The 25,538-nt window shown below is 43.9% G+C and overlaps 1 protein-coding gene across 2 annotated transcripts in view; it reads right to left on the bottom strand.

Annotated features, from left to right (window-relative positions):
* The window catches only part of ttc7b (tetratricopeptide repeat domain 7B), a 45,313-nt gene that overhangs the window by 13,839 nt on the left and 5,936 nt on the right, over positions 1-25,538 (bottom strand). For both annotated transcript variants that reach the window (XM_079528404.1, XM_079528405.1), the window contains exons 4-17: positions 23,227-23,319; positions 21,303-21,469; positions 19,558-19,679; positions 17,135-17,213; positions 16,819-16,994; positions 15,985-16,048; positions 13,893-14,030; positions 12,418-12,606; positions 10,516-10,633; positions 10,228-10,285; positions 9,999-10,071; positions 9,713-9,873; positions 7,708-7,824; positions 7,412-7,509 (exon numbers count right to left, since the gene is read on the bottom strand). In XM_079528404.1, the coding sequence (XP_079384530.1) occupies positions 7,412-7,509; positions 7,708-7,824; positions 9,713-9,873; positions 9,999-10,071; positions 10,228-10,285; positions 10,516-10,633; positions 12,418-12,606; positions 13,893-14,030; positions 15,985-16,048; positions 16,819-16,994; positions 17,135-17,213; positions 19,558-19,679; positions 21,303-21,469; positions 23,227-23,319 (1,653 nt within the window). The remainder of the gene's footprint in view (positions 1-7,411; positions 7,510-7,707; positions 7,825-9,712; positions 9,874-9,998; positions 10,072-10,227; positions 10,286-10,515; positions 10,634-12,417; positions 12,607-13,892; positions 14,031-15,984; positions 16,049-16,818; positions 16,995-17,134; positions 17,214-19,557; positions 19,680-21,302; positions 21,470-23,226; positions 23,320-25,538) is intronic.

Below are 25,538 nucleotides of genomic sequence, written 5' to 3'. Positions count from 1 at the left end.
TTGCACTACTCTATGCCGAATTGAAGTGGACTCGGACCCAGACTTTTTTTTCCTCCCTGGAAATAAAAACGTCTGGGTTTCCGAGGCTAGGGACCCGTAGGTCCCTAAACCTCAGAGTTACCACGTAGGAACTTTTTTTCTCGTTTGTTTATTTTTTAATCTATGAAATGCATGGAAAAGTAGAACCTGCGACACAATTGTATACAATATGTAGTGGGGGTCCCTGCCGAATAGTTGAAGACCCCTGTGTCGCATAATCCTATCGGAAAAACATTTGGAGACAGAGAGAGAGCGAGAGGTGTGTGCAGAGATACAGAGGGTGTGGTTGGAAGGGCTGACATTTCATACACGTGGGTCAATATCGCTCCTTCCACCGTGGATGTGTCCTCTCCAGAGCGCTGGCAGCTTATCGACTTCATCTGAAGGGACGCCGTGTTCATTCGAGGCCCCTCATCGATCCCTCTCTTTATCTCTCTCGCTTTCTCTCTCCCTCTCTAAATTTCTTTATTTCTCTTCGTGTCCCACCCCCTTCCTACAAGCTTTCCCCACACACAGGCGTGTGCACGTGCATATGAGCACGAGCGAGAACAACTAGTACTTTAATCAAAACAGGAAATAAGGTGCATGGGACTGTCAAGTGTGAGGGGACGAGGGTGTCAGAACAGCCAGTCGATTCCATGCCTCTCATTATCCGGAGACAGTCAGGCCAGCCACACAGACGGAAGAAGCCAGGCGATATTGTAGCCACCGAGACCGTTAGCTAGGCAATCAGTGAGACAGTCAAGTCAGTCAATCAGTATGTCAGCCAGCAGCCATTCAGGTACCGAACTAGTCAACCAGCAAGCCAGCCATGAACCCATTAATACTGAGGTCGATTCTACAAATGCCTTCTCAATTAGTTCTCACACTAATAGCAGATGGAAAAGCTTGCAGTGCGCATAAAGTGACACGCTGTGAGCTTGTATATCTGCTATTTTTGAATAGCCAACGCAAAAAAAAAATCTAAAATGACACAGATGCTTTCCCGGTTTTAATGGGTTTGAAACCAGTCAGTCTTGCAGCCAGCCATTGAAGCAGCTTTCCAGTCAGTCAGTAAGCCAGTCAAATAGCTGAGACAGGGAGAATGCATACATGTGCTGGTGCCATACATGGATGCAAGTGCTGGTGCCACAAAGTGTACAGTATATTGTTCAAATAGGCTGCTTTCACTTGTGCCATTGGGTGTCCCCCATACAAAAGGAAATTGCTTGTCTGCATATTTTTCAACTCCTAGAAGCATGTTTTCCCCCCCAACACACCAACGCAAAGCATTAACGAATCAAATGTACATTGTACACATTTGCCTTGTTACTACTACTACCGTTACTTGCTTGAGAACATGCATGTTTTGGCTTAGCTCGTGCATGCTATCGTGCCTCAGCTGCGTGGGAACTACAGCTATACTTACTTCCCAGCTACTTACAGTTGGAGGCCATCGATATTGTCCTTTTCTTTTTGCTGAGGTTTGCGTGATCTGCGCAAAAGGACAGTTAACCCATTTTGGGCGGGAACCCCTTTTGGTGTTTTAAACATTATGTTATAATTTAGCTATTGAAAAATAGCAGATCTACAAGCTCATAGCGCGCCACCGAGTGGCGCGCTACGAGCTTGTAGGTCTGCTATTTTTGAAAAATCGTGAAAATATTTATTTCGGAAAACTGAAGGATTTAGAAGGATTTTTTTTAATTTTTAGGTCAGGCCGAAATGGGTCAAATGATAAGGGACAATATCGGTGGCACCCAACTGTAATTTCATAAAACGGTCGGGTCGTTCATCTGCAGAACTATTTTACATATAGGCTCTTTAAAACAAACAAATTTCAGGGGGAGAGTCTTCACTACATTTAGGCTCTATCTGTGGTGTATTCCTTGACCGTAAACAAGCTGAGGCACATAATGTCTGCTGTAAAGGAAAAAAAAGGGCTACAGGGGAGAACGATGACATCAAGTTAAAGCAGGAGATATATGTACACTTGTACAGTATATCGTTGCGGTCATGCAGAAACCTTCAATCTCCACATATTTTTTTCTCGTAAATTCATACTACAGTGTCACACAAAAGTAGCAAAAATAGCTGAACTACAAGCTCCAACACATTAGATATCATAGCGCATTTGTAGCGTTTGTAGATCGGATTGTAGCTTGTAGCTTGTAGGTGCGGCTAGCTAGTAGATCGAGGCTCCGGCACGCTTTGAGCTTGTAGATCGGCTATTTTAGCTGCTTCTGGATTTGAATCCTGAAAACGACACGTGAGGTTTCCACCCGACGGCTACGATATAGGTTTTCATCCAGACACTACATATATCTGAATCCTAAAAAAGGAAGGACAGGGATCTATGGAGGGAACTCTTATGGATCAGGTGGTCAGATGGATAAGCGTTAAGATGGCTACTTACAAACTGAAAACATGGCGTAAAGACCAAGATTGTTAGCTTCCTGAAAGTCGCCTTGAAATCGGATGGATGTAAGGAAAGGGGAAAAGGACAAAAACAAAAAAGGGAAACATGATTGTTAATGAGAAAGAGAGATTGAGAGGGATACGCGTGAAAAGAAAACATTGATATTGGTTTGTGGCAGTGTTAATTTCGGCGACTAAAACAATGACAAAAAAAAAAGTTTGTCGGCTACCTTTTTTTCCACTAAAGAAAACTAAATCAAAGCAAAACAAAAATTAACTAAATATATGGACAATTGCGTCAACAAATAAAATGTGGACTAAAATGTAATGGAGACTAATGGAGAAGAGATCTTCCAGAATAACTATGACGAGTCATTTTATGCTTGGTTGAACGTGGGTGTCACACTCTGGAAATAGCAGATCTGTGACGCGCTGTGAGCTTGTAGAATGTAGATGGACTATTTTCAGCACACAGCCAAGTATAAATCAGGCATTACAAAACCATCAAGGCCTGCCAAAATACATTTCAGGTCGATTAAATCAAATGTACAGTTGGGTGCCACCGATATTGTCCCTTATCATTTGACCCATTTAGGCCTGACCTCAATTTAAAAAAAATCCTTCTAAATCCTTTTCTGAAATAAATATTTTCACGATTTTTCAAAAATAGCAGACCTACAAGCTCGTAGCGCGCCACTCGGTGGCGCGCTATGAGCTTGTAGATCTGCTATTTTTCAATAGCTAAATTATAACAATGTTTAAAACACCAAAAGGGGTTCCCGCCCAAAATGGGTTAACTGTCCTTTTGCGCAGATCACGCAAACCTCAACAAAAAGAAAAGGACAATATCGATGGCCTCCAACTGTAATTAGTCAACTAAAACTAGACTAAAAGGAAAACATTTCAGATTACTATAATTGGACTAAAACTACATTTTATTCAAAAGACTATGACTAAAACAAAATACAAATTTGCTGTCAAAATTAACATTGGTTTGTGGGAGAGAAGGCATACCTGCAAACCATTTTAAATAAGGGGGATATTCCATCTGGAATATGGTGATTGACGTGGTATGCAAGGTGCAGTAGTACATGGCTTTTGCATGTAGCTACTATGTGTCAGCTTTTGGTAAAAAAAACAATACAAACGATAGTAAAGTGACATACTGGAACTGTTAAACCCATTTAGACCCGAGGTCGACTCTAAAAACGCATTCTAAAACCTGAAAACCTTGAAATTCTTTAAAAGAAAAAGGAAAAAAGAAAAAACATTATGTTGCGATATGAGACCCGGCATGAAAGGTATAGAGCACCGAAGTCCTGACGTCACTGTCAGTAGAGGGCGTCAATCCACAGGTTCGTCTACTTTTTATTTGCATTGTAATCTCCATAGGGGGATTTTAGATCGCCTCATATAAGAACTGTGTTTGAAAAATAAACCGATCACCCCGGCCTTTTCACTCATATGGATATGAAGCGTCGACTGAAGGTGGAAATGTACAAATATACCCAAAGAGTAACAAAAAAAGCGTTAGAAACGAGTGAAACAACCCAGAGACTACATTTCCGGTATAGGCGGGTGGCTGCATCTGCCCGTCGCACAACAGAAACTGAATGTTAATTACGTTTATTTTATTGATTTTTAATGTCTCGTGGTTAGTACGAGTCGAGCCACCACCAGCTGAGCTTACGTCAACGAGGAATCTCAGGAACGCAATGTGTTGACAGCTGGGCGTGACGTATATTAGCAGCGACATTGCCTTCATATGTAGTTTCAAGGCTTTTGCGGCCACATTAATTCCATTTTCTCCAGAAACTGGCTGTATCAAATATGAATGGACATCATTAAGACACAGCCACTACCCTGACAGAAAGGCTGGGGTGGTCGGTTTATTTTTCAAACACAGTTCTTATATAAAGCGACCTAAAATCAACCTATGGGGATCTCAATGCAACTAAAATAAAAATCACACCCTGGTGTAAGGCCTGTCTGACGTAATGAAATCATGTCTGACGTAATGAAATCACACCCGGGTGAACAGGGTGAACATAGCAACCATGCTCATTTTTTCTGCACTAACAAAGCCAGTTGTATGAAATCACACCCAGGTGAACAGGGTGAACATAGCAACCATGCTCATTTTTTCTGCACAACAAAGCCAGTTGTAGGAGTGGTTTACACCACTCAAAAATACATGAACCTGTGTATTGGCGCCCTCTGCTGAAAGTGACGTCAGACTTCGGTGCTCTATAACAACGTATAGGTTACGGCAGGTCTAAATGGGTTAAAGTAATGCATCTGACTCAGGGGAAATCAGAGGGAGAGAAGTGAAAGAAAATCCGCTTCTATGCTGTAGATTACGTCCTGGCGGATAGTAAGCGTTTAGTTTTCTCCTTTGAAAATAAATAAGATATTACTCTGCAAAACATTTGAGACTTCATCTCTTTATTCAGCTTGCTTTCGATGCTGGTGACGGGAATGTGTACCGCCGCGCCCGCCACCGTACGGTGACCTTTTAGTTGGATCAATATTCATTTTCCTGAAATACAAGCAGCTTTGTGGGAGACGTGGCAACAGGAATGTGGTGTGAAGAAGCGGGGTTACCGGGAGGGGAGAGAGAGAGCCTGAAGGAACTGAGGTGCACAGGGAGGGAAAGGGCCGTAATATAAACGAAAATAACAGGAAAATAAAGGGAGAGGGGGGGGTGAGGGGAGAGGACGCAGAAGCCAGCGTGAACGCCAACTTTCATACGTTTGGATGAACGAGTCTAGAACGCCATCCATCTCAAATTCCACGTCCACTGTCTGACCCCAGGCAGAAATGCATTGAGTCCCACATTTTGCACACGCAGATATTTGAACCATACAGGCTGATCGAAGACATCTGGAACCACATGACTTGTCCCAAATGACACGAGGGGGCCTCATCTTGAGGCAAATTAGATTAACGATGGACCTTGGATTAGAACTGACAACTGGGACAGACAAGAAAATGAAAAACAAAAGGTCTGCTGAGATTTTTTTTTCATGATCATGAATTGCATAAGGTTTGGATCAGACCTCTGTTCAGACACAGGCTGGCGCTATGTTGTATCGTCCACGTAACGTTCAAAGTCTAAATTCTATTGCTTGAAGCTGAATAAGATTTGCTTTATTTAAACCAAGGTTCCTCTGTTCCAAGCGGTTTTATTCGCATTCACAAGGTTGTCACCTTTCTTTAACACATCGGTCAGTGGTTTACGATAGATGGCGCGCTTCGCCAACATATGAATGGTTCTAGGTTGCTAGGCGACGGACGGATGCAACCGGAAATTAACCGGAAGTGAAAACTCCGTCTCCATCCGCCTCAATGTAAACAAAAAATACATTGTATCTCGGATTCGATCGCGATTTCAAATCTGAGTGAAAGAAAAGATGACCCTGCGCCAAGCCACACAGCATTCGTTCCTGTGGGTCTTCAAAATAAGATAAACACAAGAATTAATTCATACCTGGCTGCTAATGTGTGAGACAGTGACAGTCCAATGCAGAAGCAAAACTACATACTGTGCAAACAAATGCTAGGTTTGATGTTTACCTGGTGGTATCCTTTACCTGGTATCTTTCTCTTTGAAACACTACACTGTTCTCTTTTCACTCTGCTTACTGGATGTGACTATTTACACCTTTGTTGACTATAGGGCTCACGGCCTCACGCCATTGGCTTCTAAAGTCGCCCTTGATAAGAGTGCCTGCTAAAGGCCTAAATTGTAATTGTACATGGCAGCGGTTAAATTGATATTGATACATTGATAAACAAGCCTTAAGGTTGTAAAACTGTTCCAACACGATTACATCAACATGTTCAATTCAATTTTGATTACACAGCGACATACCGACAAAGAAAGTCACTGTTGACACAGCATTTCACAGGCACACTGCCTCAAAACGTTGCCCGTGTCTCACAGCCTTTATTGTTTAGGTTAGTGCAAGTCAGTCCAGCTTCACACCATCACCGCTTCAACTCTAAGTGGGGTTAGTCAAGTTAAGGGACGGCTCCTAATGGTATTATACCAAATTTGTGAGGTCATTCGTTTTAAAACAAAGAGGCATCTATTCCCGCCACGCCGGTGAGGTCGCAAACACACAAACAAGCTCCGTTAAGTGGCCGGGGAACGAGGCACTCGCCACACCATGCTATATCAGGACAGGTGCGGGCGGTGCATTACACTTGCTCCCGAGCTGGCATCGAGGGACGTGGTCACAAAAGGGCTGATTCCGAGCCTTGAGGGAAGGAGCCTGAGAGGGAGGAGTGGGTGCAGGAGGAGGAGGTGGTGTTGGGTGGGGGGAGGAAGGAGGCAGAGCGGGTGGAGGGTCAGAGGGAGGAGGTGGTGTGGGGAGTGGGGAAGAGGTGGTGGAGAAGGCTAAGGGATGCGGGTAGCCGGGTAAGGGGAGCGGGGAGAATATGGTACAGGAGCTGGGTGTGGGGAGCGGGTCGATGGGCGAAGGGATCGGGGAGGAGAGGGTGGGCGGGGGGGAGTGGGAGGCGAGCGGGGAGGAGAAGCCGAAGAAGGAGGAGGGGGAGGGGAACTCGAAGGAGGAGTGGGAGGAGGAGGAGGAGCCTGAGACTAAGGAGTACAACAGAGAGCAAAACAACAGGGCTGACATTAATAACAGGTTCAGTGAAAGCACGGAAACAGAGAATCAATGGCTCTCACCCTGAAAGAGGGAAGACAATGGGAAGGAGAGTCACAGAAAGACAAAGGAAATATTTCTGCAATGATGTTTTTGTTTCGTTTTAAAAGGCCCCCCAACAACCTTGAGAACCATCCAGAATGAAGATGCAAAAGAACAAAACAATACCAACGATTGAACTCATAGAGAACTATAGTTTGATAAACCAAACAAAAAGAACGGTTACTGGTTTATGATGGAATGAGAGTGTGTGTGTGTGTGTGTGTGTGTGTGTGTGTGTGTGTGTGCGCCCGCCCGCCTACCGGTCTCAGGGTCGCTGAAGTCAGGCAGGGTCATGGCATTGAGTTGGCGTCTGTCTGCGATGGCTCTGTCCAAGAGACTGCTGCCACGCCCTGAGTCACTGCGAGAGAGAGAGAGAGAGAGAGAGAGACCACACACACACATTTTGGAGTCAGCACACAATACTGCAGCAATATAAAGTTGTGTGTGTGTGTGTGTGTGTGTGTGTGTGTGTGTGTGTGTGTGTGTGTGTGTGTGTGTGTGTGTGTGTGTGTGTGTGTGTCCGTCAGCGTGTGTGTGTGTGTGCGTGCGTGCATACCTGGGGTTGGTGAGGTTGTAGAAGCTCTTCCATATCTGCAGCATGTGTTTACAGGTGAGCAGAGCTTCCTCTGGTCCTCTGCACAGTGTTTCCAACTTCACCTTAGTGTACAACAGACTGGAGGAGAACACTTCACCTTAGTGTACAACAGACTGGAGGAGAACACTTCACCTTAGTGTACAACAGACTGGAGGAGAACACTTCACCTTAGTGTACAACAGACTGGAGGAGAACACTTCACCTTAGTGTACAACAGACTGGAGAACACTTCACCTTAGTGTACAACAGACTGGAGGAAAACACTTCACCTTAGTGTACAACAGACTGGAGGAGAACACTTCACCTTAGTGTACAACAGACTGGAGGAGAACACTTCACCTTAGTGTACAACAGACTGGAGGAAAACACTTCACCTTAGTGTACAACAGACTGGAGGAGAACACTTCACCTTAGTGTACAACAGACTGGAGAACACTTCACCTTAGTGTACAACAGACTGGAGAACACTTCACCTTAGTGTACAACAGACTGGAGGAGAACACTTCACCTTAGTGTACAACAGACTGGAGAACACTTCACCTTAGTGTACAACAGACTGGAGGAGAACACTTCACCTTAGTGTACAACAGACTGGAGGAGAACACTTCACCTTAGTGTACAACAGACTGGAGGAGAACACTTCACCTTAGTGTACAACAGACTGGAGGAGAACACTTCACCTTAGTGTACAACAGACTGGAGGAAAACACTTCACCTTAGTGTACAACAGACTGGAGGAGAACACTTCACCTTAGTGTACAACAGACTGGAGGAGAACACTTCACCTTAGTGTACAACAGACTGGAGAACACTTCACCTTAGTGTACAACAGACTGGAGAACACTTCACCTTAGTGTACAACAGACTGGAGAACACTTCACCTTAGTGTACAACAGACTGGAGGAGAACACTTCACCTTAGTGTACAACAGACTGGAGGAGAACACTTCACCTTAGTGTACAACAGACTGAGGGTCACGAACTAGGATTAACTCATTGCCTGTTCTTCCAAGGCTCACATTGCCCATGACGAGATTCTCGTCACGGTGTGTTTTCAGTGGTTTTACGGTAGAGACGCTCTACGGCAGCCTGTGAATGATCCCAAGATCAACGAAGAAGTGTACACCCAGAAATCATGTGATGACAACATTTTCCAGCTAGTTTAGGATAATGCTAAAAGATTTATAAAAATAAATCTGGCTTTCTGGTGGGTTGAGGCGAAAACAAGCCACATTCAACTGCCCATAACTATAGAATGGATTATCGTGGCCGCACAGTTCCCCCCATTTTTTCCCAGGGCATTGATCAGATTCAAGTAAAAAGGAGAAAACTATTCCGTGGTCAAGTAGGTTAAGTCAACATATCTACTACGGGAGCACGATTATTTGCAGGGACATGATCTGCTGATACCAATTCTGACTGATTCTGATATTATTTAGGATTATGCTGCCTTCAAACATTAGAAATACACAAAACAAAAGCGACAGAGCCATTGACGCCATTGACATTATTATTATTGCGTCATCAATTGACAATATCTGTGAAAATAATCTGGATTATTTAGAGACTGATCCGATAACGATAGGACATTTTTATGGCCGATTTTGATATGCTACCGATTATATTATGCATCACTAATATCTACATCAGGGTTCCCCAATTAATTTTCCTCAAGGGCTATATTTTGAATAGGGTACCAGGCTGGGGGCCGAGTCTGCACGCGCAAGGTCAAGGTCTTGCCCTGAAAATTCATTTTCAGGGCAAGACCCCATTTGAAAAGGATGCCCAGTTTGACATGCATAGGCTACTGACCCCCATTAAATGCCATTTATGCCTGGGACCCCCCAGACATTTTAAAAACAATTCTTCCAGGGGCCACAAGGGGGCGCTCCGCAGGCCGCACATGGCCCGCGGGCTGCCTATTGGGGAACCCTGATCTACATCTAAGTCCAAGGCCATTGACGTACTTGAAGTTCTCGGGGTACTCGGACAGGGCCATCTCTATAATGTTGAGAGCATCGTGGTAGTGCTTCTGGGCCGACAGCAGCAAGGCCAGGAGGTGGAGGGAGTGCACATCATCTCCTTGGAGCTGCAGAGCCTGGCGGACATAGCCCAGCGCCTCGGGAATCTAACACACACACACACACACACACATTAGTGCAGACAGAGTCACACAAACAAGTTAAACCCCTTTCCATGTGATGTATAAATAAGCAGTCTGATGTAACGTGACGAAGAGGTGTTTGTTATTACCTGTCTAGACACAGCCAGCTGCAGGGCCAGGTAGAACGCTGCTAAATGGTCGGTAGGACACAGACTCTGAGCTCTACGCACAGAGAGAGAGCACGCACACACACACACAGAGAGAGATATAGAGATAAAATGCATTACACTGATAGGATTGGTCGACAATGGTTTGTGAAAATGCGTTTTTTCATTTTGTGATTCAAAGAAAGAAAGGGCAGAATGTCTCGCCACCAACCTCTGGAAGGCTCCTAAAGCCTTCCTCTGGTAGTCCTCCTGTGTGCCTCGCAACGATGCTACAGAGAGAAAGAGCGAGACAGACACATAATATAGATATTAGTGTCAAATGTGAGCTTGTAGATCCACTATTTTTATATTTACTGTGGCCCTGGCGTAATAAAATCATGATCCTTTATCAGATAACAAGGCACGAGCAGGCAATTGGTGGATGTCTGCCCGTGCATTTAGGAAGGCCATTTGCTGGTACGACTTAGGTTAAGTGGACGAACATCCACTCGCGACTTACCGTCAGTGGCCTTGAGGCTGTAGACCAGGCCAATGGCCAGATATCCTTTGGCTCTGAACTCCGCTGCTTTGTCCCCCATGTCTAACACCATCTTGGCAAAACACTCTCCCTCATCCAACTGTGGGGCGGAGAGAGAGAGAGAGAGAGAGAGAGAGAGAGAGAGAGAGAGGGGGAAGAGGAGTAGAAACACACCACAAAGTCACCCCACCACCACTTCCAGATGAAGACGGATCTCTACAGTGCTGTTGGTAGCAAAAATGACCTCAGTCCACTTCCTGGTGCAACTCTCAATCGTAGTATATTTTCACCAAAATCAGTAAAAATAAAAAACACTCTAGGTTATAGAGACGTAAGTGAACCTTTTTAATATTACTCAGACATGATGAGATAATAAAGGTGTGATAACAACATGTTCATTTGCATCTACAATAGAGCCAGAGTGTGCAGTTTGTCCCTCTTTTGTTCTGTTGACAGCCATTCGTGAGATGTCTATTTAAGATGCAGTGGCTGGTCTGTGGAGTTTGCAACATAAGAGTGCTCTCGCGCTCATCAGACCACCCAGTGACCACTTGTACCGCCGTCGCCCACACAAGGAGCTTGCCTCCGTCTGGGGACAAGTGACTCATCACAGCACAAAAGGTGATTGCTCAGATCTCCATTCAGCTGTCAAGGAGTCCCTGTCATCGTTGGCACATCTTTTAGCTGAACATCTACAAGGAACAAGGAAATTGTTTTTCTTGGCAATCTAAATTATTCTCACAATCGGCAGATACCGATCTTGTAAGGGGACAATTTGAATATTTCCAAAATTAATATGTCGAAACCCATGTTAAAACTGTTCCAATTATGTGTGGCGAGGAAGGGGAGAATGTTTAGGCCCATCACAAAGATGCAAAACGATGTTATGCTATACATCTGATTGAATTTTATACCACTTAATGAAATGGTAAAACATCCGAGTGAAAATCGGCCGATCACCGATCGGTGGTCGATCGATCGGAGCACCTCTATTTGAATGCAATTTACATCAGAGAATTTGGGGCTCAAGGACTCTTCAATGGCAGGTATAGAAGGAGATTGAGTATTGTACATTTATGTCCATTCCCTGATTGATTCTGCTGGCTCAAGGGATCGAACCGGCAACATTCTGGCTGTGGCTGGCTACACCAGGCATGGTTCCCCCCCCCCGGTGGATATTGTTTTGGTAGCCCTGGCAATGGATTTAAGATAAGCAGACAAATCTAATGATATCTGAAATAACAATAAACAAAGCAATTCTGTGGAATACGCCTCACTTCTTACAGCGGGCGACAGCCAGACGAATTTTCCGTGCATTATTTGTCTATGGGACCCGGCGACTACCGGCGACGATAGCAGGCGAACAGGCCATGGTCGAAAAGTGGGCGGAGGAACGTCGGCCGAAAAGATACAAATAATTCATCTTTTGGGCGACGTCGTTCGGCGATAGTGGGCAATTAGGCGATAGCCAATGAAATTCAAGTAAAATTCTCCTTTGTAAATTGCATTAAAATGGAGGTGCTCAGAATGTATATTTTTAAGGGTCTATGTACATCATCACGCAGTACATTTTAGTTTGACACAAAGTAATTAAGATTGGCCTTTTAGGGCCTTTATATATCTTTGTATCTAATGTTAGGTATGTCCATGTTATGACCACGGATATGCTCTGATAGTGTGAAAAATGTATTCACAACGTCCTTAAAGTCCCATACACCATTTTTGAAATCACGTAATAGAACAACTGACAACTGTGTTAATAAATTAGAAGACTCTGGCTATTCTGTCAGGGATGAGGCTCTGCATCGCTTAGGATATTTAGTTAAATTTGATACAGGCTGTGTATGAACAGTGACAGTTATGAGCTGGGCGGATTCTTCTTACCCAGTGCAGGGGTCCTATACACAGTTTGACGGCCAGCAGGGGTATGGTGGGGTCGTCCGGCTTGAGGCGGATGCACTCCTTGAGAACCTTGACGGCCCGCGCCGACTTCCCAGCGGCCATCAGCGACAGGGCCAGCTGGTACCACAGGTGGAACTCCTCAAAAGCAAACTTCATGGCTCTCTCCAAGCACTGGAGCAAGCATGGGAGAATACACAAAAGATTATTCAGAAAAGACAGCATATATAATATTACTGTCAGAAGCATGAATTGACTGTGTGGATCTACAGGCTCAGACGGTGGACGTTTCGAGCCTCACGGCTCTTCATCAGACGCTCACGCCGTGAGGCTGGAAACGTCATGTCCCCTGTGGTGAGAAAATAAAACCTTAAGCTTTTGGAGCTCAGTCCAGTGTGCGGACCTTACTTTCTTTTCTATTATTTACCTCAGCCCCAGCACCTGGCACCTTTAGTTGGTGGATGTGCGTGCTCTGTAGAGCGCCGCAGTCCCGCCCCCTTTCATGACGACGCCAGGCCCAGGAAATGATTCCCAGTGCATTTTTCCCATAGACATTTCAAAAAGTATTTATTTAAAGACGGTTACGCCGCGGACAAAGCCAACTCGAGTCGTGACAATAAACACGATATTTCGGACCAAACAAATAATTACAAAGAAGAAAAACAAACAAAAAAAGTGTTGTAACCTGCCGTTTTTTTCTTCTTTCTAATTTGTTGTCATGATTTGTCACAACTCGAGTTGGATTTGTACGAGGCTTAAAAGGTCTTTAAATAAATGCTTTTTGAAAAGTCTATGAGGAAAATGAACGGGGAATCATGTCCTGGGCCTTGGTAGGGGGCGGGATTGCAATGCTCTATTGTTTCCTATAAATCAGGCATTACCACGCCATGAAGGCCTGCCAAAATAAACAAATCAACTGTAGATGTAGTAGACTAAAATGTGACTATATACTATAACTAAAAGGAATGTTGTTATTTAGAAAACAGGTCATGTAACCCAGGTCTTATAAGTGTGTCCTCTACTGCACTTGCCCATGCACCTTTTACCGATACACCCCAGTTGAAAATCTTCCTAGCAACTCTATTCTCTGGCATTCTGTTTAGTCGATTCCATAAAGCCACCATGCTGCCTCTCCACCTTATCTCACAAACGGCTCCCATCCCATGTCTCCTGTTATTGCCAATACAGGCGCAAATGTATGTACTCCCAGAAAATACCGTATGGCCCTATTCTGGACCATTTGTCCTTTCATATTTGTGTTCGAGTCCCATATACCTGCCATAAAGTCCATGACAGGGCAGACACACGTGTGAAACAGTTTGGAGTAGGCAGGATATCCCAGATAACCCAGCTGTTTCTTTTTGGTTATTATACCACCTAGAGCCCTACCTGCAGATCCTGCCAATACGTGCGTGTGTGTGTGTGCGTGTGTGTGTGTGTGTGTGTGTGTGTGTGTGTACCTCAGACAGCATCTCATACTGTCCTCTCCTGCCCAGAGCTATGGTCAGTAGATCATACACCACAGAGGCGGACTGGAGGCTGATGATGCGGTCGTTGTTGTGTTCGGGTATCCGACTCAGAACTGCATCGCGGTTGGCCTGATATCATGCAATCAATGCACGCACACACACACACACACACACACACACGCGCGCACACACACAAACAGTTGTAAACCACAACCAGATCATAGTACCCTTAAATCAGGGGTCGATTCAACAGGGGCACCCCGTAGGTGAGAGACAGATGAAGTAGGGACCCATACTAATTGTGTCACAGATTGCATAGACTTGTTTGACAGAACTGTCACCAGCGTTGTGTAAATTAATGTTTTTGTTAAGGTGTATTTTCAGACATTTACACCCTTTTTCCTATATCAATTTAAGACCCCTTGTGCCATATCAAACCTTGGCGTTTCTGTGTATAATTAACGTGTAACGGTATAGTATGGCTCTTGAAAACAGTCGTGATGGCACTTAATGTGTGTGATGGACAGTGGCGTAAAGAAACTAAGTACATTTACTTAAGTACTACATGTACTACAATTATGGGGTACTTTTACTTTACTGGAGTATTTCTAATTTTCAATATTTTGACTTCTACTCCGCTACATCTATTATTATAAAACATACAATCAACCACTTCAGTCCTATATACATTTCGGCCATTTGAAAATAGCCGATCTACAAGCTCACAATGCGTCGCACGGCGACGCATTGTGAGCTTGTAGATCGGCCATTTTCAAAAGATTTGTATACATTTGAAAACGTGTGAAACGTGGGACATTCTGGATAATGAGTACTTCTACTTTTGGTATTTAAGTACATTTTGATGCAAATACTTTTGTACTTTTACTCAAGTAAATTTGGAATTCCAGACTTTTAATTGTACCAGAGTATTTCTATAATGCAGTATTGATACGTTTTACTTGGGTAAAAAAAATGTGAGTACCTTTTCCACCCATGGTGATGGATTAGGGTTGATCAAAAGGAGGCATGGCTGCTGTTGCCATTATAAACAGTGGTCATCCCAGTCATCGGCTTTGTTTGCTTCCCTTACGGTCGATTAACGGGACGCTTTCATGCGCGAGATTTAGGCTTTTAACCCAATTTGGGCGGGAACCCCTTTAGCTTACACTTTAGCTATTGAAAAATAGCAGCTCTACAAGCTCATAGCGCGGCACCGAGTGCCGCGCCACATGGGGGTCGGTGGCCAATTACATATATTTTTGGGGGTCCTTGACATGAAAATGTTTGAGCACCGCCGACATAGAAACATAGGCTTTTCAGAAAACTGTCAGGTTTTAGAAGACATTTGTAGAATCTGGCGTCAGGTCTAAATGGGTTAAGCACCATTTTCTGGCACGCCATGTCTCAATCAGTGAGAGAGGTTCAAAGAATAATGAGGCGAGTGGTGAGACGAGGCCGATGGAGGGCCGAGCTCAGAGGAGTTCATGACACACATTGTGCCACCGCACCGTGTTTCAGAGTGACTGACAGTGAGTCAGTGGCTGTGTTAGAGTTTTCTATTGTTCTGGGATCCTATTTCACACGCTGCGTGCGTTCACCCGGGGATGGGGTTCAAGTTCGGCTAAAACGCTGATTCCCAAACGCTAGTTGTTTTTTTACCCACGTTTGGGTCGCAGTCTCGCAGACCCATTTTTACGAGTCGGAACGCGGAAGTGAATATCCTTATTTCTTACTATTATAACAACTATAATATACTTCAAAAGATTTTCACACACAAAAAAAAGAATCATAGAAAGAAAAGAAAACGTATTTTCAAAAGAAATTTGTTAAATCAAAAGGAACTCCATAAAATAAAAACTTTTAAGAAGTAGTGAAAATAGCCAATCTGCAAGCTTACAAGTGTGCGACAAGTGTGCGACAAGTCTCGCGCGACACTTTGTACACTTGTAGATTGGATATTTTCACTAGTTTGGGTCCTTTTGGGTCTCGAGCGAAATAGTTTGGGAAAAACTGCGGCTAAAACACTCGGGTTGGACTAGATCTAAACATTTCAACGGTATTTGAGTGTCTGTGTATGTCTCACCATGGACTCGCTAATGAGCAGCAGCAGCAGCGCTTCCTCCGTGTTCTCCTGGGGACAGAACAGACTGAAAGAGAAAGCGTGAAGAGTCAGATTAATGAGAGAGCTGCAAATGAGAAATGTACATCAAGAGACGCACACAGACGGAGGGAGATTACTCAGTGAGAAAGTACATTGACAAAAGCATGATTGTACCACTACACGCAACCGTTTCCCAGTGAAGCAGACACACAATGCAGGCACGGCACGCATACATATACACATACAGTGCACGTTGGTAGTGGTACACGATGCTTGGTACTTGTGAGGACATTATGCAAAAAAATATGTATTTTCCCTTTCAATTATTGAGCCAATAATCCATTATTGTACTAAGAGAATCTTAAGAGCATAAAATCAAGAGCAAAACCATATTTAAAACATTCTCTTTGAAGCTGGATCATAAGTAGGCTCATCAGTGAGTTGTTTTGGAGTTTATAGTATTATTTTATATAGTTTTGCATTGGTCTCCTACTACAGCGGCGGACACCGGGTATATTGAATTATTGGCTTAGGGATGGGACAAAAAATAAAGTAAATAAAATCTCCGTGAATTCAAGGCTGTGATGTGAAGTATTCACATCACAGCAGCACGACACGTTGTGGTTTAACTCTAACCCCTAAGCCTAACCTTTAAAATGCCTAATTCTAATCCAAACCCCAATCTTTTCTTAATTGTAAGCCTAACTCCCCCGAAACACTTCTCTCATCGGGAACAGGTAAATGGTCCTCATAATGTCTACTTCTGAAATCTCCACTATACTTGTGGGAACGTTTGGTCCACACACACACACGTACTTCTCTCCAGAGTACACCCGTGGACGTCGGCTCAGTGTGTAGTCCTTGGTGTGGGTGTATCCTTGCCGCGTGGGGTCGTCCAATGGGGATGCGGTGGGCGGGTCTTCCAGAGGAGACCAGTAACTCTGCTCGCACATCCCTCTGAGCAAGATCTCTGCTAGCTGTCTGGCTATGGTCTACGCACGCACACACAGAATTTAAAATGTGGCAGTGAAATACAAACTTGATTAGTATTGCTGATTGGTATCTTTCTTCTAATCTCTCTCCAACTTTGAATGAACCACACACCCACACACACCCACACACTTTCTCTCACCATGCGGAGGTTCTGAGTCGTTCTTGTCTCCACGGCTCGCAGAATCTCTCGAAAACGACCCACTCCACGCGTCAGGTTACTATGGAGGGGACACACCCACACACACACACACACACACACACAGAAGAACAGTAAGTTTCTGGTGGGGTTTCACAGATGACATGAATCCCACCCATTCCCTAACGTTTGTGAGCCAGTGAAAGTGTGTGTGTGTGTGTGTGTGTGTGTGTGTGGTACTGCAGCTGTCAATAGATACTGTAAGCGTTGCTGTGAACCAAACCCTTGTAATGTAAAACGTTCAGTGAAAACGACTACAGGACATCTCTCTCGTTACTCGATGTTCTAGCTTACAGGAGGGGAGCAGGTGCTTTCTACACATCTAAAGCCTCTATCCGCATGCTGCTTAAAGGAATACACCCCGCGGCGCCACCGGGCGCCGGCAAATCATCTGCTTTGATCAACATTTTGTTCGCCTTGATAAATCTGGGGGGGTCCTCGACTTGAAAAACGTTGAGAACCTCAGGGCTACAGAACACATGTCAACTCTTGTGAGTTTCTGCACCGGCCCACTGACGTTGCACGGTGATTCCGTGTACAACACATAGACGTTAACATAAGCGTATGAATCAGGAAAGTGCGGCCAAATAATTGCCAAAACAACTATGATTTTATTTTGACTGATTATAACATTGATATATAGAAAAGGTTAGGTAAAGATTTACTGATTGACACATGCTCTGAAACTGTGGACCACCCCTCGGCGCGACAGGCAACCGGGTTAAGTGGTCAGATGGGTGGAAACTTTTGAAATTTTCAAGTGAGGCCCTGATCCCGAGACACTGTTTTAAACAATAGAGAAGAGGTGCCTTTTTACATTTTAAATATTGGAAGTGATGCTTATTCCCAAGGGGAGCATTGAACTTGAAAAAACTCCCTTAATAAGCAGGAAGAGCAGCTGGACTTGCTGTACCTGTGGTTACTGTACCCCCCCCGCACCTTGTGTGTGTGTGTGTCGAAACAACTCAATTTTGGCAGCCAATTGTGATAGCAGCTGAGAAATGCTGTTGTAATCGCACACGCACACGCACACACACACACACACACACACACACACACACACACACACACACACACACACACACACACACACACACACACACACACACACACACACACACACACACACACACAACAATAACTAGGGTGTATTCCTTTTAAGTGGAACAGGGCTAAGAAGCTCATGACGTCTCTCTGTCCCAGGGACCGAACAATGCATTTGGGACAGTCATTTTGGAGGACACTTTCGGGGCACGGCGGAGAAAAGTCTTTTTAGCTTGTGTGTTCAGCATACCCGCCGTAAAGAACTTTAACCAAGTTTAAAGTTCTTAAAATATATATATTAAAAATAGATGTGGTGAGAAAGCATTGCTTTGTCAAACTGTCAAGTTAGCCATTCTGGCCGAGGGACATACAGTGCAATGTGTGTCAGCTACCACAAGTCTAAGGAGGTACAAGGAGTCTTTCTATAGTACTACCCGGTCTGGAAGCAACATTTTGGGGGGGTTTCAGGTCCACCCCCCTGGTACCTACTCTCTGTCCTCCCACATGCAGAACCTTGGAGGTTGGTGGGGGTTCGTTTGCGGAGGGAGGAATTAGAACAGTCAGTCAAGCAGACAAGCACACATGAAATCCATGAAACAACAACGTGACCCAAAGAATAAACACCGTTGAGAGAAATAGCTGGTTCGCTCACACACGCACGCGCCGAGCGCGGCAGGAAGACCAGTAGGGGGTTGCACCACCTCACACTAAGTTCGCCTTAGAAGTCGTCGGTCGGCAAAATGATTCCGCCTCCATTATAATGGACGAGAGGCACAATGTTACCTTGAAAAGGGCTTTGAAGCAACAAATAGCTGGGCAAGGTCTATTTACTGGTTCCAACTGACGCTGGGCAGTATAAATGTTAAGTCTAGCAAGACTTACGTATGCATTACTAAAAGCCATTTAAGCTATAACTAGGCTAGGTTTGAACTTAGTGTGAGGTGGTGCCCTACAGATGTGTGTTGCTTACTTTATGAACATGAAAACAAGCCTCACTCCACTGTGCCATCTTAGATATCTTACAAAAGTTTGTAGATTGGAAGTGGGGGAAACTGACCACCATCATACAGATAACATGTTTCGTGTATTGATCTGGGTATTCAAACATTTAATTCCCTCCATCTCATTTTGCTAGTGTGTGCACTGTGCGGTGATGACCGTCTCCACAAACAACCTCTCAGTTTCCATACTAGCCGTCCCATCTCCCATCTCCCTCTCCCTCTCCGCAGGAGCAGTCTCTGAGGAAGCATATATTATTTTAATTTCCCTCCTCCCTCCCTCGGATCGTCCCAACCTCCTCCTCTCCAGTCTCTCTCTCTCACCCGTTCTTGAAGTGGATGACGTGGGCTCTCTGCAGGCCCATCTCCAGGAAGTAGCCCAGCTCCTGCTCCTGAGTCACTGGGCCTGGCTTGGGACTGCGGTTCTGCATGCCTGCTGACAAAGCCTGGATGCAGAGAGAGAGAGAGAGAGAGAGAGAGAGAGAGATGGAGACAGAGGAGAGAGGGAGAGAAGAGAGAGACGGAGAGGGAAGGAGAGCGGGGATAGGATAGATGGGGAGTGGAGAGAGAGATAAGAGAGTGATGGGGAGAGAGCGAGAGAGAAGAAAAGCGGAAAAGAAGCAAGATGGATGAGGACAGAGAGAGATGAAGACAGAGATTAGAGTTATGGAAGAGAGAGAGAGAGAGAGAGAGAGAGAGGGAGAGAATCACATCAGGCACAGAATCATGTGAATCAATCATTGTGCTTCAAGCAGCCATGGAAGTTGGAACAGATGGTCAGTGGAGAATGAGATCAATTATCCATTCATTACATAATGAAGAGTGTAGAGAGAAAAAAATAAAAGAATAAAAAGCTATAAACAAAGCAATCGTGTATTTATTTATTAATTCTTTTCAGAATAGCAAGTGAGCCATTGACACTGCTGATCAAAGCCGAGGCCTCAACCCGTGTTCAATTCGTAGAATAAAACTACGATGAAAACATGTTCGTAGACTACGTTTTTTCACTGACAAAGACTAAATAAAAACTAAGCTATGATGATTAAATATAGACAATTTCGTCAACAAACTAGAAAGATGCAATCCTTGCGGAACGGTGTGAGGAAACCACACTACCATAGGCAATAGTGTGACAAGAGTTTCACTGGATTTGGCATGTCACCGCATACTGTCCAATCAGATGAGGGCAAAGCACAGTTATTGCACGATTTAAACTTTCTTTTAAACGATTTGCAGTGCAATAACCATAGTCTGCTTGCCTTGCAACAATTCAAAGCATCGATACAAAATAAACAACAACAAAGAATTTGCATGATTGAGTTAAGATAGGAGAGCTCAAGTACAAGTCAAAGCAAGAGGAAACAGATGGGTTTTAAATAGGGATTTGAATGCCCCAATCAACTGGGCACATTTACAGGGAGAAAAGCCCTCCCAAAAATATCTTTAACAAAATAACCTTACGGTCACAAGTTACCACAATGGGGGCAGCCATGCGTTTGTTGTTTGACGTCATCGAGTGACGAGGCTGATGGCCAATCAGCCGCTGCACCAGATTTTCGGCGCAAACTGACACCGCCGTTTGCAATGGTAGCGATTCAGGGCTGGAGCCAGGCTAATGTTATACATGTTTTGATTAAATCAATAGCCAAAAACCATGCATATCCAAATGTTTTTTCCAGGACCTTTCATAAATTCCAAACCTTTTCCAGGACTGGAAAATGTTTTCTCATTTCAAACTACATGTATTTCCAGGAATTGCATGATCGTGGGAAGTGGGAACCCTGTACCCTACTATAGAGCAAGATTAAGTCGGTTATTGGTCCAAAATATCGGTTTAGATATATTCTGTATTAATTCCAATAGCGGTAGTCCCACAGAGTAGCGCCCGCGCCCGCGCCCACACACACACACACACACACACACACACACACACACACACACACACACACACACACACACACACACACACACACACACACACACACACACACACACACACACACACACACACACACACACACACACACACACACACACACACACACACACACACACACACACACACACACCTTTTCGACCTCCTGCAGGTAGAGCAGTGCGATGTCTCCGGATTTCTCGTAGCAGGTGATTATTTCCTGGTCCCGGTCTGGTGCGCTCTTATTGGACAACGACGGCGACCCCGTGTTCTTATTGGACAGGCTTGGAGAGACGGCCGGGACCTTCTCTAGACACAACCCTGGAGAACGACAACGAAAGAGAGAGATAGAGAGACACAGAAGTCTGATTATCATCAGTGAGCTGAAATAAAGCACAATACAGCGTCGTCCGACATCCAAACTGGTCTTCGGAAAGGAAGGCGATATGACTACAAATTGATGTAATTCAGCTGTCACAATTAAAAAATTTAGTTGACGATTAACTGCCACTCCTATAATTGCGATTAACGTGATTTTTGGCATCGAAAATTGGAACATATGGATAAAAACGTATTTTCTGTTTGCCTTTTAAGCTTCATAATGGAAAAATTGCACAGGGGCAGACAGGACGTATATACAAAGAAATTACTGACATACAGCATTAAAAAAAAATGCAGAAATAGCTGATCTACAAGCTTACAATGCATAGATCAGCTATTTGAAAATGTATGAAAAATGGAAACGATTATGGCAAACCAATACAACTGCGATTATCTCAAATAATGATGTAACGATTATGTAATAATTGTGACAGGTCTAGGGAGAAATAGGTTGTTTTTTTAATTCAGCTATTCAAATGAATCATTTTGCAGCCTTGTTTGTTTCCAGTCTAATACGTTTTGCCTCATCATCATCATCTACTGCCTCCATTCAAACAGCGATCAATAATGAATACATCCTCAGTTTAATAATGCATCAATAATGGATGATGAGGCCATGGTGTCTGGAACAAAACACAACAGCCCAAGCAAATCCTATTCTGTTACACTCTCACACACGTGCACACACACACACACACACCGAGGAACGCAACTAAAACAGAATATAAACCGGTTAGAATTTGAATTGCATGTTCGATTAATTGAATGCACTGGACTCCAATGGAAACAAGCCATAGTACTTTCTTTTTAATCCTCTTAGCAGACCTTGCATTGAACTGTACTTTCCTGTGCCTTTTTATGCGTTTTCAGAGTGACCGAAGGGACATGATTGCTAAATTGCAATCCAAAGAGGGAACACGATATTAGACATAGCGAGCCATCAACCCTGATTCATCTGTTCATTGAGGACTATTTGAGGATAAAAACAATGTGGTTGTCCTCTCCTAGACTGCGTGTGGGGAGGTGGAGTCGCATACTGCCTGAACAGTGTATTTCTGAGTGGTGTAAACCACTCCTACAACTGGCTTTGTTAGTTTACGTGTCTGTCTGTCTGTTTGTCTGTCTGTCTGTTCGTACCAAAAAATGAGCATGGTTGCTATGGTCACCCAGTTCACACGGGTGTGATTTCATTACGTCAGACATTACGTCAGAACACAGCTGATCAGTCTATATAAGACCTTACACCACTCAGTTCACACGGGTGTGATTTTTCAATGTGAGAATGGTATACAAAACAAACGGCACATAGTGGTGTCTCCCCTCACTCAAGGCATCAGAGTGAAATATGGACATGAGTTTACTGATTTGAGCTCACTCTTTGTGGGCACTAACAGAGGAACTGCATAATGCTGCATGCCTGCCTATCACTTTTGGAACAACAAAGGGATTTTGTGTTTGTTGTGTATATTGTACCTTTTAAAAGTTTTTATTCATGGACTTTCAATTATTGTTTGGACCCAACGTATTATACAACTGTGTCAATACAGTAACTAACAAACTGTCTAATTGAAAGTGGTTTTGTACTGCCACCATGTGGACAGAAACAGTACTGCAGGTTGCTTCAAAATCAATCAAATCATTGTGTGTGTGTGTGTGACTGTGTGTGTGTGTGCGTGTGTGTGTGTGCGCACATATACCTTTAGTAGCGTAGGCCTCTGCTATCATGGACAGCCTGTAGACTGGAGCTCCTGCCAGCTGCATTTCATCCAGAGTCACTCTGCTGTAGTGGCCTGTCAACAGAGCAGAGTTTTAACCACATGAACCCTATGGGGTTGGGATCCAGAAACGGACACACCATTGATGAACCAGTAATCGGTTTCATCACATTTGGAACCGTTTCCCGAACCGGTTTTCATCCCACTGTCAGAGCTGGTGTGTGGATTTTAAGTCTGCTATACAATTACAATACTGGTGGTTCTCAAACATTTTCATTTCAAGGACCACCCTAACTCTATTAAAGTTACCTGTAAGGGTCCATTTGGAACCCCCCCATATACAGTTGGAGGCCATCGATATTGTCCTTTTCTTTTTGCTGAGGTTTGCGTGATCTGCGCAAAAGGACAGTTAACCCATTTTGGGCGGGAACCCCTTTTGGTGTTTTAAACATTATGTTATAATTTAGCTATTGAAAAATAGCAGATCTACAAGCTCATAGCGCGCCACCGAGTGGCGCACTACGAGCTTGTAGATCTGCTATTTTTGAAAAATCGTGAAAATATTTATTTCAGAAAACTGGAGGATTTAGAAGGATTTTTTAAAATTTTGAGGTCAGGCCTAAATGGGTCAAATGATAAGGGACAATATCGGTGGCACCCAACTGTAGGAATCGTTAAAGGGAACCGTTAAGAGGGAATTGTTAAGGAACCGGAATAGTTTAAATTCTAAAGGTTCCCAACTCGCGTCCTTGTCCTGGGTGCGAAGAGATTTGGTGTAGATGGAAAGAGGCAGGAGGACCAAGTAAAGACCCCTGGCCAACCCCGGTCAACATAAGTGAAAGGGTTTTGAAGTGGTTAACCGGATTTATACTTTGGTGCGCGACACAGCATGCAACAAACTTATATCAAGACCTTTACGCTGAGCCATTTTCTTTTTTTCCCCCTAACTTTATTTAGCAGTTTTTTGTAAACAATATACAAAAGACCAAAAGAGCTCACAAAAATAATAGTCTGTTTTTTTCTTGGCTTAAATAAACAAGTATATAAATAAATAAATGGCTTTGAAAGTGGATTCAGAACAAATAAGAAATCCTGTGGGAAAATAACCAGTCAAGGTTTCAAAGACTTGAGGAACAAAGCTGTAGCGCCACCAAGTAGGAAATACACAATGCGGAAATGAATGCCACACTACACTACGCAGTGGGACCGCAGTGGGACACCCCACACACACACACACACACACACACACACACACACACACACACACACACACACACACACACACACACACACACACACACACACACACACACACACACACACACACACACACACACACACACACACACACACACACACACACACACACACACACACACACACACACACACACACACACACACACACACACACACACACACACACACACACACACACACACACACACACACACACACACACACCAAAGTCCAACATGAAGTCGTACATACAGTATAACAGCAAGACTCATTCACATCATACATTTACAGAATCATTGATTCGGCAGCTGTTTCTGTACATGCGTCTCACATCGCCAGTCAATCTCAGAGATCTCCACCTATACAACGTAGCAATCAGTGTTGTTTTGGCGGCAAATTTAGATTTTAGTTTTAGTCGTAGTCTCTTGAATAGTTTTCATTTAGTTTTAGTCACCTGGAATGTTATAGTGTTAGTCTAATTTTTAGTCGACTAAATCTACAGTTGATTTAATCTACTAAAATTATTTGGCGGGCTTTTATGCCGTCGTAATGGCTGATTTTACACCTGCTGAAAATAGCCGATCTACAAGCTCACAACACATCGCGCTGCGACGCATTGTGAGCTTGTAGATCGGCTATTTTCAGCATGCAACCAAGTATAAAATGACTTATATTGGACCTCTTGTCCACTAGTCCCTTCCTAACATTTTAGCCTAGTTTTTATTTGTTGACAGCAGTCTTAGTCATCATAGCTTAGTTTTCATTTAGTTCCCATTTAGTTTCGACAAACATGTTTCGTCTTAGTTTTAGTCGAAATCAACACTGGTAGCAATGCAAAGCTGCATATATCAGGGACGGTGACATCATTTATTTTCAAAGCAGCGGCTGTAGGTTTGTTAAGCGGCCGTTCTCACTGCTGTCCTAGCCCATATACTGTAGTACATTGGCTGGGTTGATCGTTGGATTCAGTGTTAATTTAGTGTCAGTCATAGTCTTTTGGATAAAATTCAGTTTTTAGTCATATTTTAGTCATCTGAAATGTTTTAGTTTTAGTCT

The sequence above is a fragment of the Electrona antarctica genome (assembly GCF_951216825.1).
Source record: "Electrona antarctica genome assembly, chromosome: 18".
Taxonomy (NCBI): domain Eukaryota; kingdom Metazoa; phylum Chordata; class Actinopteri; order Myctophiformes; family Myctophidae; genus Electrona; species Electrona antarctica.
This window is presented reverse-complemented; position numbering and strand designations above follow the sequence as displayed.